Here is a 13,334-nt window from a genome sequence, read left to right as displayed (position 1 = left end):
TACTTCAGAGCCTTGTTATAGTTGGCTCCAGGCTCAAAATCTTGGGCAGCTTCAAACCTGCAGTAATTGTTGACATAAATGACAAAGTGCAGGATTTTCCTTTTTTTTTTTTTTTTTCAGTGGCTCTCCTGGTAGTTATGCACAAAAAGAATAAGTCGCACCCCATGCGACTTGCATCACGTTGACAATATATAATTACGTTAGTGTAACTCCCAAAGAACATGCATTATACCAACCAACACTTAACACTCTACCATACTTTTCTTCCATGGTAAAACACCCACCCATTAGCTAGAGAATTTCAACAGCTCTTTGCCATATTTTTCAGTCTCTGTACTAAGGTGAGTTCTGAAAGCCCAACACACACAATATACCCACAAAATTGAACTATACAGTGTGCGAAAGTTATTATTTTAAGAAGATTTAGTACAGAGCAAATAAAATTCAATGGAAATTTGTTCACTGGCTTCAGTTAGCTTTTGAAGAGTTAATAAAAGAGACCTCTTTTCTGAACAATTATTATTTTGGAATTAGTCTGTGTCAGTATCTGGACTCAGTAGTTAGTAGACATTGCCATCTAGTGGGAGCTTCCTGCCATGCTTAGTGATTTCTGCTCCTCATGGAAAAGTTGTCTTACTATGGTATTGTTTAGAAAAATATCAAAGAGCTAGTCATCTGCTGCACCACACGATCAACTCCTCCCATAGGATAGAACTGATAGGGCTTCTATTTTTCAGCTTCATCAGCTATCCTTTTTGATTTGTTTCATTTGTATTCCTTAGATTTCTTTCCAAAATTATTTATTTTTGCATAGATCTTACCGCTTATTCAATTCACAATCAGTGCTTGTGGATATTCATGGATATACATGAGTGTATGTTATTCAGAGTCCTTTTTTTGCAAGCTGTTGCACAGGAAAACAAAGAGTTTTTCAATACATCCCACTGCTCTGTTACCAAAAAGCCCTTTCAAGTGAAATCTGTTGCGAAGGTCCTTAGCAAAGCTCCTTCTGGGAGTTTGTCTTTCTCACAGTGTGACTCTGTAATGGGGAGTGTTGGGTGCCTGCCTGATCCAAATCCTGCCAGTTTCCCAAATCCCACACAAATAAAGCCCAGATTAAGGGCTTGACGGAAGCCATTCAATTATGATCTAAAAAAATATCAGGTTCGTGACATGTGATTTTTGTGTGTACTTGTAGATGTAGCAGTTGTCTTAAAATTGACCAGAACTCTCCCAGCGCAGCATTATCAACACACTTAGTTTGGTCCCTCCTTCAGCAAGTTATTTTAGCACATGTCTGAATTGTGCATGTGATCTACCCTATAGGGTTTAGGGCATGACCTATGTCTTTAAAGCAAGGTATATGCTTAAGCACTTGCTGAATGGAGTTTTTAAGCTCATTAATGGTTTTGGTAAGTTCTGTCAGACTGCTTCCTTTCATAAAATTAAGCAGAAAAATCCTCTACAGGACCGGGGTGAAATTAAGTGAAACAGAGCCTGAGCCATAAGGTAGTTTCTTGTCTTTCTCAGTGTATAAATGCATTTAAATACTAGATGAAGTTAATGGAAGTATTTCAGGCCTTGCCAGATCTTCACAGTAATCTGATTTTTTTTTTCCTATGGAAAGGAAATGCAGTCTCTTTCAAATTTCCCATGAGTGTCTCATGCAACACAATCAGTGCTCTACAACAGCATGAGCCACAAACGAGGGTTTTCTGAAATGATCCATATATATGTTGCAACCTTGTGCTGATCTTCTTGTAGTTCAGCCAACCTATAAAACTGTGTAATTGCCAGGACTCACTGAAAGTGAGATGTAATTTTTATTTAATCTATCCAATTATAACAGAACCACCACAGCGAGGGACTTGTTCGGGGGCTTTCCTGATAAAGATTTCTAGGGAATTTGTTGCTATTGTAAGAAAAGCGTATTCCTGTTCTTAGCAGACTTATGGGGTGGGTGAAAGGACAACAGGCAGTAAGTTTCGCAGTGGTGGTTTCAGATTGTTTGATGACAAATACCAGGCAGGAAATGTTACTTCACTTTAAGATGAAATGGCACAGAGAGTATCCAGTCAGCCGGTCCCTACTTCTTACCTTGGTTTTTTTGATTTACCTCATTTGTCTTACATTAAGAAGCAATCAGATAGGGAAGCAGCCAGAATGAAAGAAAATAAAAAATCACATTGGAAATTAAAAGTGCTAAAAAGTGCCAAACCAGATTTGTACTTTAATCTTATTTAAACATGCTGAAAACTTGCTTCCTTTTCCCAGAAGGAAAAGCATTAACCCTGTAAATCTAAATAGATGTGCTTCAAGTAAATTATTTCCTGTCTTTAGTTATGTACAAAAGATTATTGGCCTTTGCACAATAAGGAGGTCAAGCAGTAAAGTTTTGTTTGCATCAGTAGTTTATCTTGTTGTCCTTCACTAAACACAGTGCTTGTTGACTATTTTGGAATGCCAAATCCAAGCAATTGATCTCAGACACTTGGTGTGCCTTTTGGAGATAAAAGAATGGCTGAAATTTCCAAATGAGTGTCACAAAGCTGAGATAGTGCTTATTTGTAGATTTACCTCGGCAGTGCAAACATCTGGAAGAGCGGAGTGGATTACTCATTAACAAGGAAATGAGTCCTTCAGATAGGGCTGGTTATCTGAAAATTTAAATAACAAATCTCCCACAAGGTAGTGTTCATGATGGGAAGGCTATGCTCATTCAGTTTATTTAGCAGCCATCTGAATGAGAAAAAGTAGTGACTGGCTAATAAAGTTAGCTGCTTTACAGCTTTTGCTATAATCCTCATTTTCTTAGATTTGATTTATGTGAAAAGTCAGCCTGTCACTCAACTGCCAGATTATGGCTGTGAGTTAATTCAATGCCATATAAGGAAATCTTCCCCAAAAATGTGAACTTAATAAAATATCTTCATGGGCTTTTGTAACCATCATGCCCAAGCTCCTCCTGTGAGGCAAGAGAATACATTGTCAGTGTTTTACAGACTGGGAATCGTGCAGCCAAGTGCATTGTTTCATGCCACGTAGGAAGCTTGAGGAACTGAGCCCCCTCTCAGCTCCAGCTCCGACCCGTGCACCATCCACCCTCTTTCTGCAGGAAAATCTTCAGTGCTCTTTAGCAAAGAAAGCTAGAAAAGTAAATCCAGTGCGGGCTTTCATGTCAATAGAAAAAAAAAATACAAGAAAGATTAATTAATAATTACAGAGTAATTAAAGGGAAGAGCATAACAGGAACCCCAGTTTTCAGCCCGAAATGATGGCAGGACAGGCTAGTGGTGTGGCTCCCGAGCACCAAAGTAGTGCACAGGGACCAAAATTCTGCCCCAAAGGCTAGGTCCTGCTGTTACCTGATAACACAGAAACCTCACTTTTCTTAATTAAAACAAAACACAATAAAGCAAAAACAAAGCAAACAAACAAAACAGTGTCCTGCCATCATCGATGTTGAGATCTTTGCAGGGCGGCTGGTGCAGTGGTGATTTCAGCCTTTGCTCCCCACATTAGTTTGAACTTCCGTCTCCACAGCCACCTCAGCAAAGCTTCATAACTGAAGGAGAAAAATGTGCTGGGCCAAACCTTCTTTGCAGTGCATTTTGAGTCATGCACACAATTAATATGATATGTCCTAAAATGTACCGTCTGGAGGTGCTTTACATTTTAATCCAGGGGAAAAGTTCACATGTTATGCTAATATTGCTTAAAAACCAAGGGACTAATAGTTTTTAGATCCCTCTGTGTGATCGCCCAGTCCAAGTGCTTCTGCTGAAAAGGATCATAGCAGCTTTTCTTCCATGTATTAACTTAGCATGTGAATCTATTTAGGTTTTCAGAACCATAAGTCACATCTTATGAGTTGCACAGCTAGGAGCATGGCTAAAGGTGTCAACTGAAGCTTGGTTGTTGGCAAAAGGATGTCCTGAGCTTTATCAATTCAAACACCGTGCTCCTTAGCGCAGTTTCATTGGTCTGCTGAGACAATAACAGTTTACATGAAGATATAACCTAGCAGCAGGGTGGCTGGAGCAATGCCAGCAGTTTTTGGCTCATCTGTGAATATGGCTAATCTTTTTTGGATGCAAACTTAAAACCCAAACAAACCTGAATGGTACATGTGGCCAAGGAATGAAGTTGATTTTTGTTTTCTTTTTGTACAATATACTTTTCTAAAAGACAGTAGTGGATTGAAATGCGAGGATCTTAGATGACACAGCCACTTCAAAAGGGGCATCTTATTCGGGATATTTTAAGCAGTGTTTCCCAACAGCATAATTATGACCTGAGTATCTTATATGCTTACTGCGCTTATGACAAGGCTACAGAAGTCTTCACACCTAGCACACTTGATAGGAGAGCTTGTAAGGAATACCTTTGAAAACAAACAGTACAAATCAGTATGTGACTTATGGCATTTGCTTCTTTACCGTTATTCTTTGCTGTTGTGAGTTTACCAGAGATAGTGCAGTCACCTCTGATTTACACCAGTGTAAGTGAAAAGTACAATCATGCTCATGGCCATGCAAAAATGTGATCTGTAAGAGGAAAGAAAAATATTGGTTTATTTGTCTAGCAACTTATTCCACTCAAACTGTGAGAATCTTTTTGTATTATTATCCCATTATCAGTGGCTAAATAAGGAATTGAAAAACTACAGAAGACCTGGGTGGAGACCTAAGAAAGCAATTCAGCAGTCTGGAACTTCCTCTGCTAAGCAATTCTGGCACTAAAACCAAGCAAACTCAAAGTTATTCAGCCAAAATAAATCCGTGCAATGACGATATCAGATGTGAGGTAACAGCAAGTCATGCTGGAGGATATCAGACATTCTTGAATAAACCACAGGGCCTAGATATAATCCTTTGCCATGGCAGTACAGTCCTGCCAACAAAGCAAACACAAATTTTGGAGTCATTATGGCAAGTAAGAGCATATGGGGTCTATGTGTTTAGGGTGGGAGCTGGCAAGCTGCTGAGCACCTTCAGCTCACACGCCCCTAATAGCCATTAAATCTCCTTCATTCCCACACTCTGATCCCTATGGAAACAAACAGCTCTCTAGTATCATTTCCACAAGAAACAGCTGCAAGGCTTGTACAAGTCTTTGCTGTCAAAACATTACTGATCAAACTTTTCTATCACTAACCTGGCTGTTTTCTTTAATTTTTCTATGTGTCCTTATGTCTGGACAAATTTTTGAAAGCAATTGGGTTGCCTTAGCTTAAGATGTTGCTGTCAATCATCTCAGCAGTGAAAACATCCATGCTTACACTTGAGACTTCCACCAGAAAACCTTACTTTTCAGTTGGGTTGGGTAGCAAGACATTCAGAGGTGAAATTAAGAGGTGATCACTTCTTTCCAGCTAGCCCACATTTTGGGTTGGAAGGGACCTTCCAAGCTCACCCAGTGCCACCCCTGCCATGAGCAGGGACATCTTCACCAGCTCAGGTTGCTCAGAGCCCCGTCCAGCCTGGCCTGGGATGTCTCCAGGGATGGTTCATCCACCACCTCTCTGGCCAACCTGGGACAGGCTCTCACCACCCTCATCATAAAAAATTTCTTCCTCACGTCCAGCCTGAATCTCCCTCCTTTAGTTTAAAACCATCTCCCCTTGTCCTGTCATATCACGCCCTGCTAAAAAGTTTGTCCCTGTGTTGTGGTAGTGTGACCTTTTTTGCTCAGATTCTTGCATCCTTAACCAGCTTTGCTGTAAAAAGGTGCTAAACCTTTGGCTCAGTGGACATTCCAAAATACCCTTTTTGAAAAATGGCCTTGGAGCACTCTAGGTTACATTAATACACACCTTGCACAGGCATATTTCTCCCCACTTTCCTTCTCACTGGGTCAGGAGATACACACAGAACTTTTGTTTTTTGCACTAGATCTTGCAGGAAGCCCTTCACATCGCAGGCCCCGTTTGACTCATACGGATGGTATTTGGCTACTGTGCTTGCAAAACTCCTACTCTGATTTATAAGCTAATGTGAAATGCTGAATTCTGGACTTGAGTAAATGAGTTAGTGTGTATTGTAGTTTAGGACTATTAAACATGGAAGTGTAGAGATGGAATTAAGTCAGTTCCACATAAAATGGGGGATGTTTTATTACAGGTAATAAATACAGTGCAGAACAAATTTATTTAGACCATGGTTGTTAAATTGCCTGGATAATTAAAACCTGTGATGGGTAAGATGACATGTGGTAGGAAAAAGTTAAGTATTTAACTCATTTATTTCACAGCTTGATTCATTGTAAGGTAAATACTACTTGTGTGTGGTATGTTAACTTTATTTCTAAAACGTGTTCACCCAGGCAGTTAATAGTGGTTATTTCATAAAGTTAAGAAAATAGAAAGCTAAACTTTTATGACATTTATATGGGTCAGCTCTAGACAGAAAGATGTAGGCACTGAGGAAAATATAAGTGCTGTAGAAACTGTGTCATTTTGACCATACAAGGGGCTAGCTGCCTGGTTAATGTCTGGCGTTTATGTGAATTCCAGTTCTTTCAGATCTCTATTTTTATCCTTCATTAAATTCTTCTTGGACTGTCACAACAGAAATCCTAAAGCAAACCACTGAGAGCAGTTTCCTAAATCTTCTCTTGCCTTTCTTTACGTGACCTTATGCCAATCTCAAACTACTATGCTTCATTTGGGATCAAAATTAAACAAGAGGCTGGATAAAGATGACTGCAAGGACAGCAGGCTGTGTGTCCCCTACCAAGGACTACAGCATAGATTTTCAATCCATGTGACACTCCCTTTGTTTCTGTTTTTCTGGCTTATCACTGAAAAAACCAGACTGAATCCTCCCTGATTTTCACCCCAAACTGACATTGTGCAACGATGAGCTTAGCCATGCCTGAAAGAGAGCATTCTACAGTGAAATAAATATGGGTTTAGTGCATGCATGGGCTGTCAGCAGCCAGCATCACACAGCTCTTGGTAGGGACATATCTCTAGGTAGATGCAGAGCTGAAAGCTGCAGAACTGTGTAGATAAATAAGTGCAGACTCACAGTAGTCAGCCTGGATCCCAACAAACAAAGCCTGCCCAGATTGTTGTTTTGCTTTGTTTTGTTCTGTTTTGTTTTAATCACATACTAACAATGGGATGACTACTTCTAAAGCTAGTGTGCCAGTTTCTCATTTTATTCTTATATATCCATAGATGTCTGGAGTTAGTTTGTCTACAGACGGCAAAATTTGCATCATCATTTCTAATGCTGAAAGGCTGCTGTATGTGCTCAGTCTGCCACCTAGGTCTTTTTAATGGAAATGTCAATCTGCAATGGTCTGAGGGCACATTCTGACACCTTTACTTATTTTACACCTAATTCTGCACGTCATCCCAGAGAATAAATAATTTTGAGTCTGAGAAGCTAGCCTGTAATTTGCCACTTAGCAGATGTGGACTAACAGGGGTTATACAACATTTACTGCATTTCCTGACATTCTACTTCTTGCCTGTCTGTGTAGGAAAGAGTGTTTTTCAACATACTTAGGATCAGATTTTGGTTGTGGTGAATTGTGTCACTTTTTTCACCTGACATCAGTTTAGACTAAATTAGAAGTTAGACTGGAATATTTTTTTATTATTGAGATAATCTATTAATAGAGTGGGAGGATATTATAAATATAGCTTTGTTTAGTTTGTGCTTAACGGCCTGAATTAAACAATTGAGATTGCTCTTCACTAAAGGTAATATTGTGTGTTCTTCTGTAAAATGGAACGTAAATACACTCCAGCACAGGGAATAAAGGTTTTGCTCCTCTTTTCTGCAGCAATACGAGAACTGGCGACCAAACCAGCCAGACAGCTTCTTTTCTGCTGGAGAAGACTGTGTTGTTATAATATGGCACGAGAATGGGCAGTGGAATGACGTACCATGCAATTACCACCTCACCTACACCTGCAAGAAAGGAACAGGTACAAACTTACCAGTAACAATAGCATAATTCTCTAAATTCCAGTTTCACAAAGTTAAAATGACAAATTCTGGCTGATTTTTGTGACTAGTATGGTGACCCCTCAACTGACTTACCCTCACAAAGTCACCCTGTATCCACATAATTACGTCTCTGCCTAAGCTGTTCTTGAGCAGGGCACAAAAGTGTATGCAGTTGAAGTGTTTGGTTAAAACCAGGCAAACTGCTGCTTATCCCAGCAAAAGAGGTGGTCAGGTACCTGGCAGGCCTGCCTTACTTGTATACCATGAGAACATTACCAACTCTTCTTTCCTGCGGTGGCGTCGCTGTGAAGTACACGGGCAGCAGGATGTTGGTGGGTAGCCAGAGCAGACAGCTGATGGCTGGTATGGGGTTAGGTTTTTGTCTTCAGTTGGGCATACTTGTCACCCATCATGTAGCGACGATCTTTGTCTTCCTCTTTTCCAAAACCATTCGGTTTCCACGTCGCTACTGGAATCTGAAAAGAACATTCAGTTAATACACTGTTAGAGCTGATACTTACCTGAAACCTGACTGTTACCAGGAGCTGCACAGCAGTCCTTTAGGAATTGCCTCTGCCTCTTCAGACTGGGAAAGCAAAGAAGCAGCCAAAATCTTATGTGCACTCCATTGTTCTCAGTTACCATTTACAAGTTTTTGTTAACATGTTCTCTGTGCCTTGACAGATCCATCAGTTTTAAATGCTTTTGAACAGTCTATTGTTGAAGAAGACATGAAAAGTATTGAAAATGAGGCTTTTTTCTCAAATGCCTGTAATAAGTTAACTGGTTTTCAGGTTTTGCAGCTTTCCAGTGAAAATCACTTCTTTGTGTGAGTATGCCAATGTTTTTGGTTCAAATTTGCATCATGAATTAAAACCAAAATGGCATTTCTAACAACATTATCTGATGCTTTCAAATTTTCATCATTACTGTATTTGGTCTGCAAGACTGGATGACTACAGAAAAGACTGGTCTCCCTGGCCTTGTTTGTATGTTTCCTTTGGGAGTCTGAGGTCCCTTGGCATCTTCCCTTAGCCGGAGTTTAGAGGTCAGTACCATATTCAGAAGTGCACTTACAAACCGAAGTTTTTGGTTATGTTCCCTCTTGCTTTCAGTGGCTTGTGGTCAGCCTCCTGTCGTGGAAAATGCAAAGACCTTTGGGAAGATGAAACCTCGTTATGAGATCAACTCCCTTATCAGATATCACTGCAAAGACGGTTTCATCCAGCGTCACATTCCAACCATCCGGTGTCAAGGGAATGGAAGATGGGATATGCCTAAAATTACTTGCATGAATCGTGAGTTCTTTCAAAGCAAACCAGTGCTGGATCAGAAACAACAGACTAACCTAAGATTAATAAGTAATGAACATATATTTTAAGAGAAGCGTAAATCTGATATGACAGATTATGACAGCAATACTGCTCACTCTGTTTGTAGAAAAAAAGGCAGGCCTCCAAAACTAATGACAATGTTCCTCTTCTGTTTTTACAGAAGTCACTAAGATTACTTTTAAGTAAAAACACAGTTTTACAAAGCCCCTGGAATCAACGGGTTCATAATAACACTCACAATCCTTTCTGCAAATGTGGTCTAGCTGTTTGTAGGAGGTGCTTCTCCTGTCGATAATATGGTCATAGTACCAGTTAATAATTTCTTAACCTTTTAATTAATCAGGAATAAATGGGACTGTAATATGAAGGGTAGCCAGCTCATTCATAGTTAAATAATTTTAAATTCATTTCCCTTTTTTCCCTTTTTCTCATTGCAGCATCCACATACCAAAGGACTTACTCTAAGAAATACTACTATAAACATTCTTCATTGGGAAAGGGAACATCATTAAATTCGTCAAAACACTATCATCGCTGGATCAGGACGTGGCAGGACTCAAGGCGCTGAGAGCTAAATGGTGAATGGGGATTTCCACCATTTCAGCCAAAGTCATAACTTTCTGTGCCTTTCTATCACTTATAGGTGTATTATCAAATTGTTTTGAAACTATGGACTGCGGTATTCACAATGCATTTTGCAAAAATACGGTGTTTATCAGAAAATTTAAAAATAAAAAAAAAGGAGAAGTGCTTATGGGGATAAAAGGAAACCATTTCCAGCCTATAAAGATTATTAGTTTTCTATATGCCATCGGTGTGGACCATTTTATGATATATACCAGCCTTCTGCAATATTTAAACAGCTCAATTTTAGCACCAATGAAAATGTAAATAAGATGATTTTAATGTTGTTTAATTGTGTGTTGTTTTTAAAATCCTGTATATAAAATGAAAAGTCACACTAATTTCAGGCATATTTATGGTTAGAACGGCCTCAGAGGTCTTCAGTCATTTATGACGTTGGTTTTATGTTGTTTACTTAGGCTGGAAATGGTTGAAATAACTTCACTGACTGAAATTTGCTATTATCAGGTGAAGATAAACACACAAGTTACATTACTTTCTTTTATTTTTTAATGGGAACTGTACCAATTCCCATCCAAGGTACAGTTTGTGTCCATGTGATGCAGAGTTCAGACAGAGCACATAAACGTGGCACGAAGCATGAACTAGGGACTCCAATGTGGAACTTCTTTTTCTGCTCTCCATTCCAGCTTCACCATTCATGAGAAAGGACTGCATGGAGGAGTTGTGTATGACAAGGAGGGCCTGTAAAAATCCAAGTGCTAATACATTAACTTTATCAACCAGGGCCACATTTTTTTGAAAGGAAAAAAATTGAGAAAAAAAAAAATTACTTTCACTACATTAACCACAAGGTCTATATTACAGGTCTCTGCATTCTAAAATGGAGATAGACCTGGTGTTTGGGGGATTTTTTTTTGTAAAAAACAAACAAAAATCAAAAAAGTAAATAATTTTGTATATATAACCATTTTTTAATCTTTTTATAAAGTAATGAATGTTTGTGTATGAATGCTGCAGCTGTGAAGCGTACATAAATAAATGAAGTAAGCCATACTGATTTAATTTATTGGATGTTATTTTACCCATGCAAAGAAGATTAAAAGAGCTCGCCAGTGCAGTATTAGCCCCTGAGCTCCACTTTTGGAACCATCTTTCATTTCAACTGCTATTTCCCTGGAGAACAAAATTCCTGCTAAACAGGATCATTTGTTTTTGGTTAGATGGGTGAGAACTGCGTGACTTACAGAAGAATCAGAATCTTGGCTTTCTAGAAAGAAGTGTGTGCACAAAGAGATTGTAGGTTGTAGTTGGTGCAGTGTGTACGTAGGAGTTTTTCTATTACGATTTCTTACCCTGGTCAGCTTGATGACTGACCTGGATGTGTACAGTAAGCGTAGAAGGTGACGTTGGAAACGACCTCTCCACAGAAAGGACTGATATTTCTGCAAAGTGCCTTGCACACCTTTGGGCACAGGATTAAAAAAAAAAAAGGAAAAAAAAAAAAGAAAAAAAGAAAAAAAAAAAGGAAAAAAAAACAAGTGAAAATAAAGAACAGTAATCTTCCTTTGATATACCTTTTAAAATAACATTACGAATACAAACACAGACGGGAGGTTAACGCCTTTGTGGGGATATGATGCAAAAAGTTGAAAGGGAAAGGAAAAAGAATTGAAACCCGGCCAACGCGTTAGGAGTTTGTACCAGGCAGAGCTGCCCATCGAGTGACCTTGCCATAGCTCGTTAGGAGCAGTAATTGCAGTTCCAGACAACATCTCCTAAGAAATTGTGATGACTGCTCCATCAACTGTACCCAGTCTTTGCGTGTTCAGCATGGCAGCGTGTCACTGAGTTGGCCGGTTCATTCCCCATCCCTCACCCCCAAACAATGCACATAATACTTTTCTCTATTTATATTATTATCTTGTATAGTGTATAATGTGAATGTCTGTTTTTTTTGTGAATGAAAGTCTAAAATCTTTGTAACTTTTATATCTGCTTCTGTTTCACCAAAGAAACAAGGTTTTGCTATACTGTGACTTGTCTTGTTATTGCATGTCTTCCTGTTTAAATCTATGCAATGTGATTTTTTTTCATATGAATACAATTAGACTGTCAGGTACTTCACAATTATCACGGGCTTAGTCAAGTGCCCACTGGAGTCAAAGAGAGTCAGCTGGCTGAACTTTAGTAGGTGCTGGATTTGACTTTATATGAGCAGCTCTAGGGGATATTTTAAGATATACATTGTATGTTTTGAAGTCGATTATTGCTTGTATAAGTCAAGGTTCTGTTCATAAATATGCAGTATTCTACACATCACTTCCTTGTACCAGAAACACACAGAACAGAAAATATATTTTAACACTTTGCGAACTTTCTCACCATATGTATAAAAAACCCTGCATAGATTTGTTGGTTTTTTTGTCTACTTGTTGGATTTAAACAATGTTGTAAGGCATTCAGATAACATTGTGATTGTAGTTTTAAATAGGTTAGATACAGTGCTTATGTTGATTTGTTTTTTTCACCTTCTTCTATTACACATAACAAAATAGGACTGACAACAACTTGTTTAAAAAAAGGCTGGGGGGGAAAGCCACAAACAAAAAACCTGTTACCCATGCTTGTTTATTTAGAAAGAGAATGGAACTTTCTTCAGCTCTGGAGACTTTTCCTAATACTGATCTAAACCCCAAATGCTCCAATACCAATCCCCGGCAAAATGCACCCACTCACATCACGAAGCCAGGTCTGCTGTGAGGCCCAGGTGTTGTCACAGCAAGTGCCACGATTCCATTCTCTGGAGCATCTCTGGACTCCAGTATGTGAAAACATGTTGGGATTAGAGGGATAGAAGACAAAACTAGGCATTTAAATACAGATTTTCTGAGTGTTTCTTAGCTCTGCTTTCTTGCCTTTCAAGTTAACCCAGAATTCTGTTTGATTTGTTTTTCAGTTACCCTGTATCTGCTGCAGAGTCAGAAGAATCTGATTTAAACTGTGTTTTGCAAGTGCGAGCAAGACAAATACCAGAGTAGTATTCCTGTAGTAATCTGCCCCTGTTGCATAAGTATTAATAAATTTTTGTCTCTGCTAACACACTGTCTGCCGTTTAAAAGGACACAGGAACATCTGTAGGCTAGGAGGTGGAAACATTAGGGGAGGATGGGGCATTGATGATTAATTAGCTTAAAGGAGTGCGGATGTGCATGGCACATCTTGGGTGGCCAGCAGCACTTGGGGTATCTGGTCCAAACAAATCTCAGGCTGTAGATCTGTGCACAGAGCTCAAAGTGCCTCATGGGAGCAATTGCATTTCATGTGCCCGCAAAAATCTACGCAGAGTAGCTATTGTTATTCCAAACATCTTCCCATCCCTTCAGATACTGATGGTATTTGACTTCTTGGCCTGAACCTCACAGGGGTTAACACCACAGAAGGTAGAAAT

At 39.2% G+C, this 13,334-nt stretch overlaps 1 protein-coding gene across 4 annotated transcripts in view; it reads left to right on the top strand.

Annotated features, from left to right (window-relative positions):
* Nucleotides 1-12,985, top strand: part of VCAN (versican) — a 114,506-nt gene extending 101,521 nt beyond the window's left edge. For 3 of the 4 annotated variants that reach the window (XM_082074476.1, XM_082074477.1, XM_082074478.1), the window contains exons 13-15: nt 7,798-7,942; nt 9,080-9,262; nt 9,736-12,985. In XM_082074476.1, the coding sequence (XP_081930602.1) occupies nt 7,798-7,942; nt 9,080-9,262; nt 9,736-9,866 (459 nt within the window). In that variant the 3' untranslated portion in view covers nt 9,867-12,985. The remainder of the gene's footprint in view (nt 1-7,797; nt 7,943-9,079; nt 9,263-9,735) is intronic. The other variant, XM_082074479.1, reaches the window with a different exon arrangement.
* The last annotated feature ends 349 nt before the right edge of the window (nt 12,986-13,334 follow it).

Source organism: Streptopelia decaocto, assembly GCF_964273445.1.
Source record: "Streptopelia decaocto genome assembly, chromosome: Z".
Lineage (NCBI taxonomy): Eukaryota > Metazoa > Chordata > Aves > Columbiformes > Columbidae > Streptopelia > Streptopelia decaocto.
The sequence above is the reverse complement of the archived record's forward strand: the minus strand, read 5'-3'. Positions and strand labels throughout refer to the sequence as shown.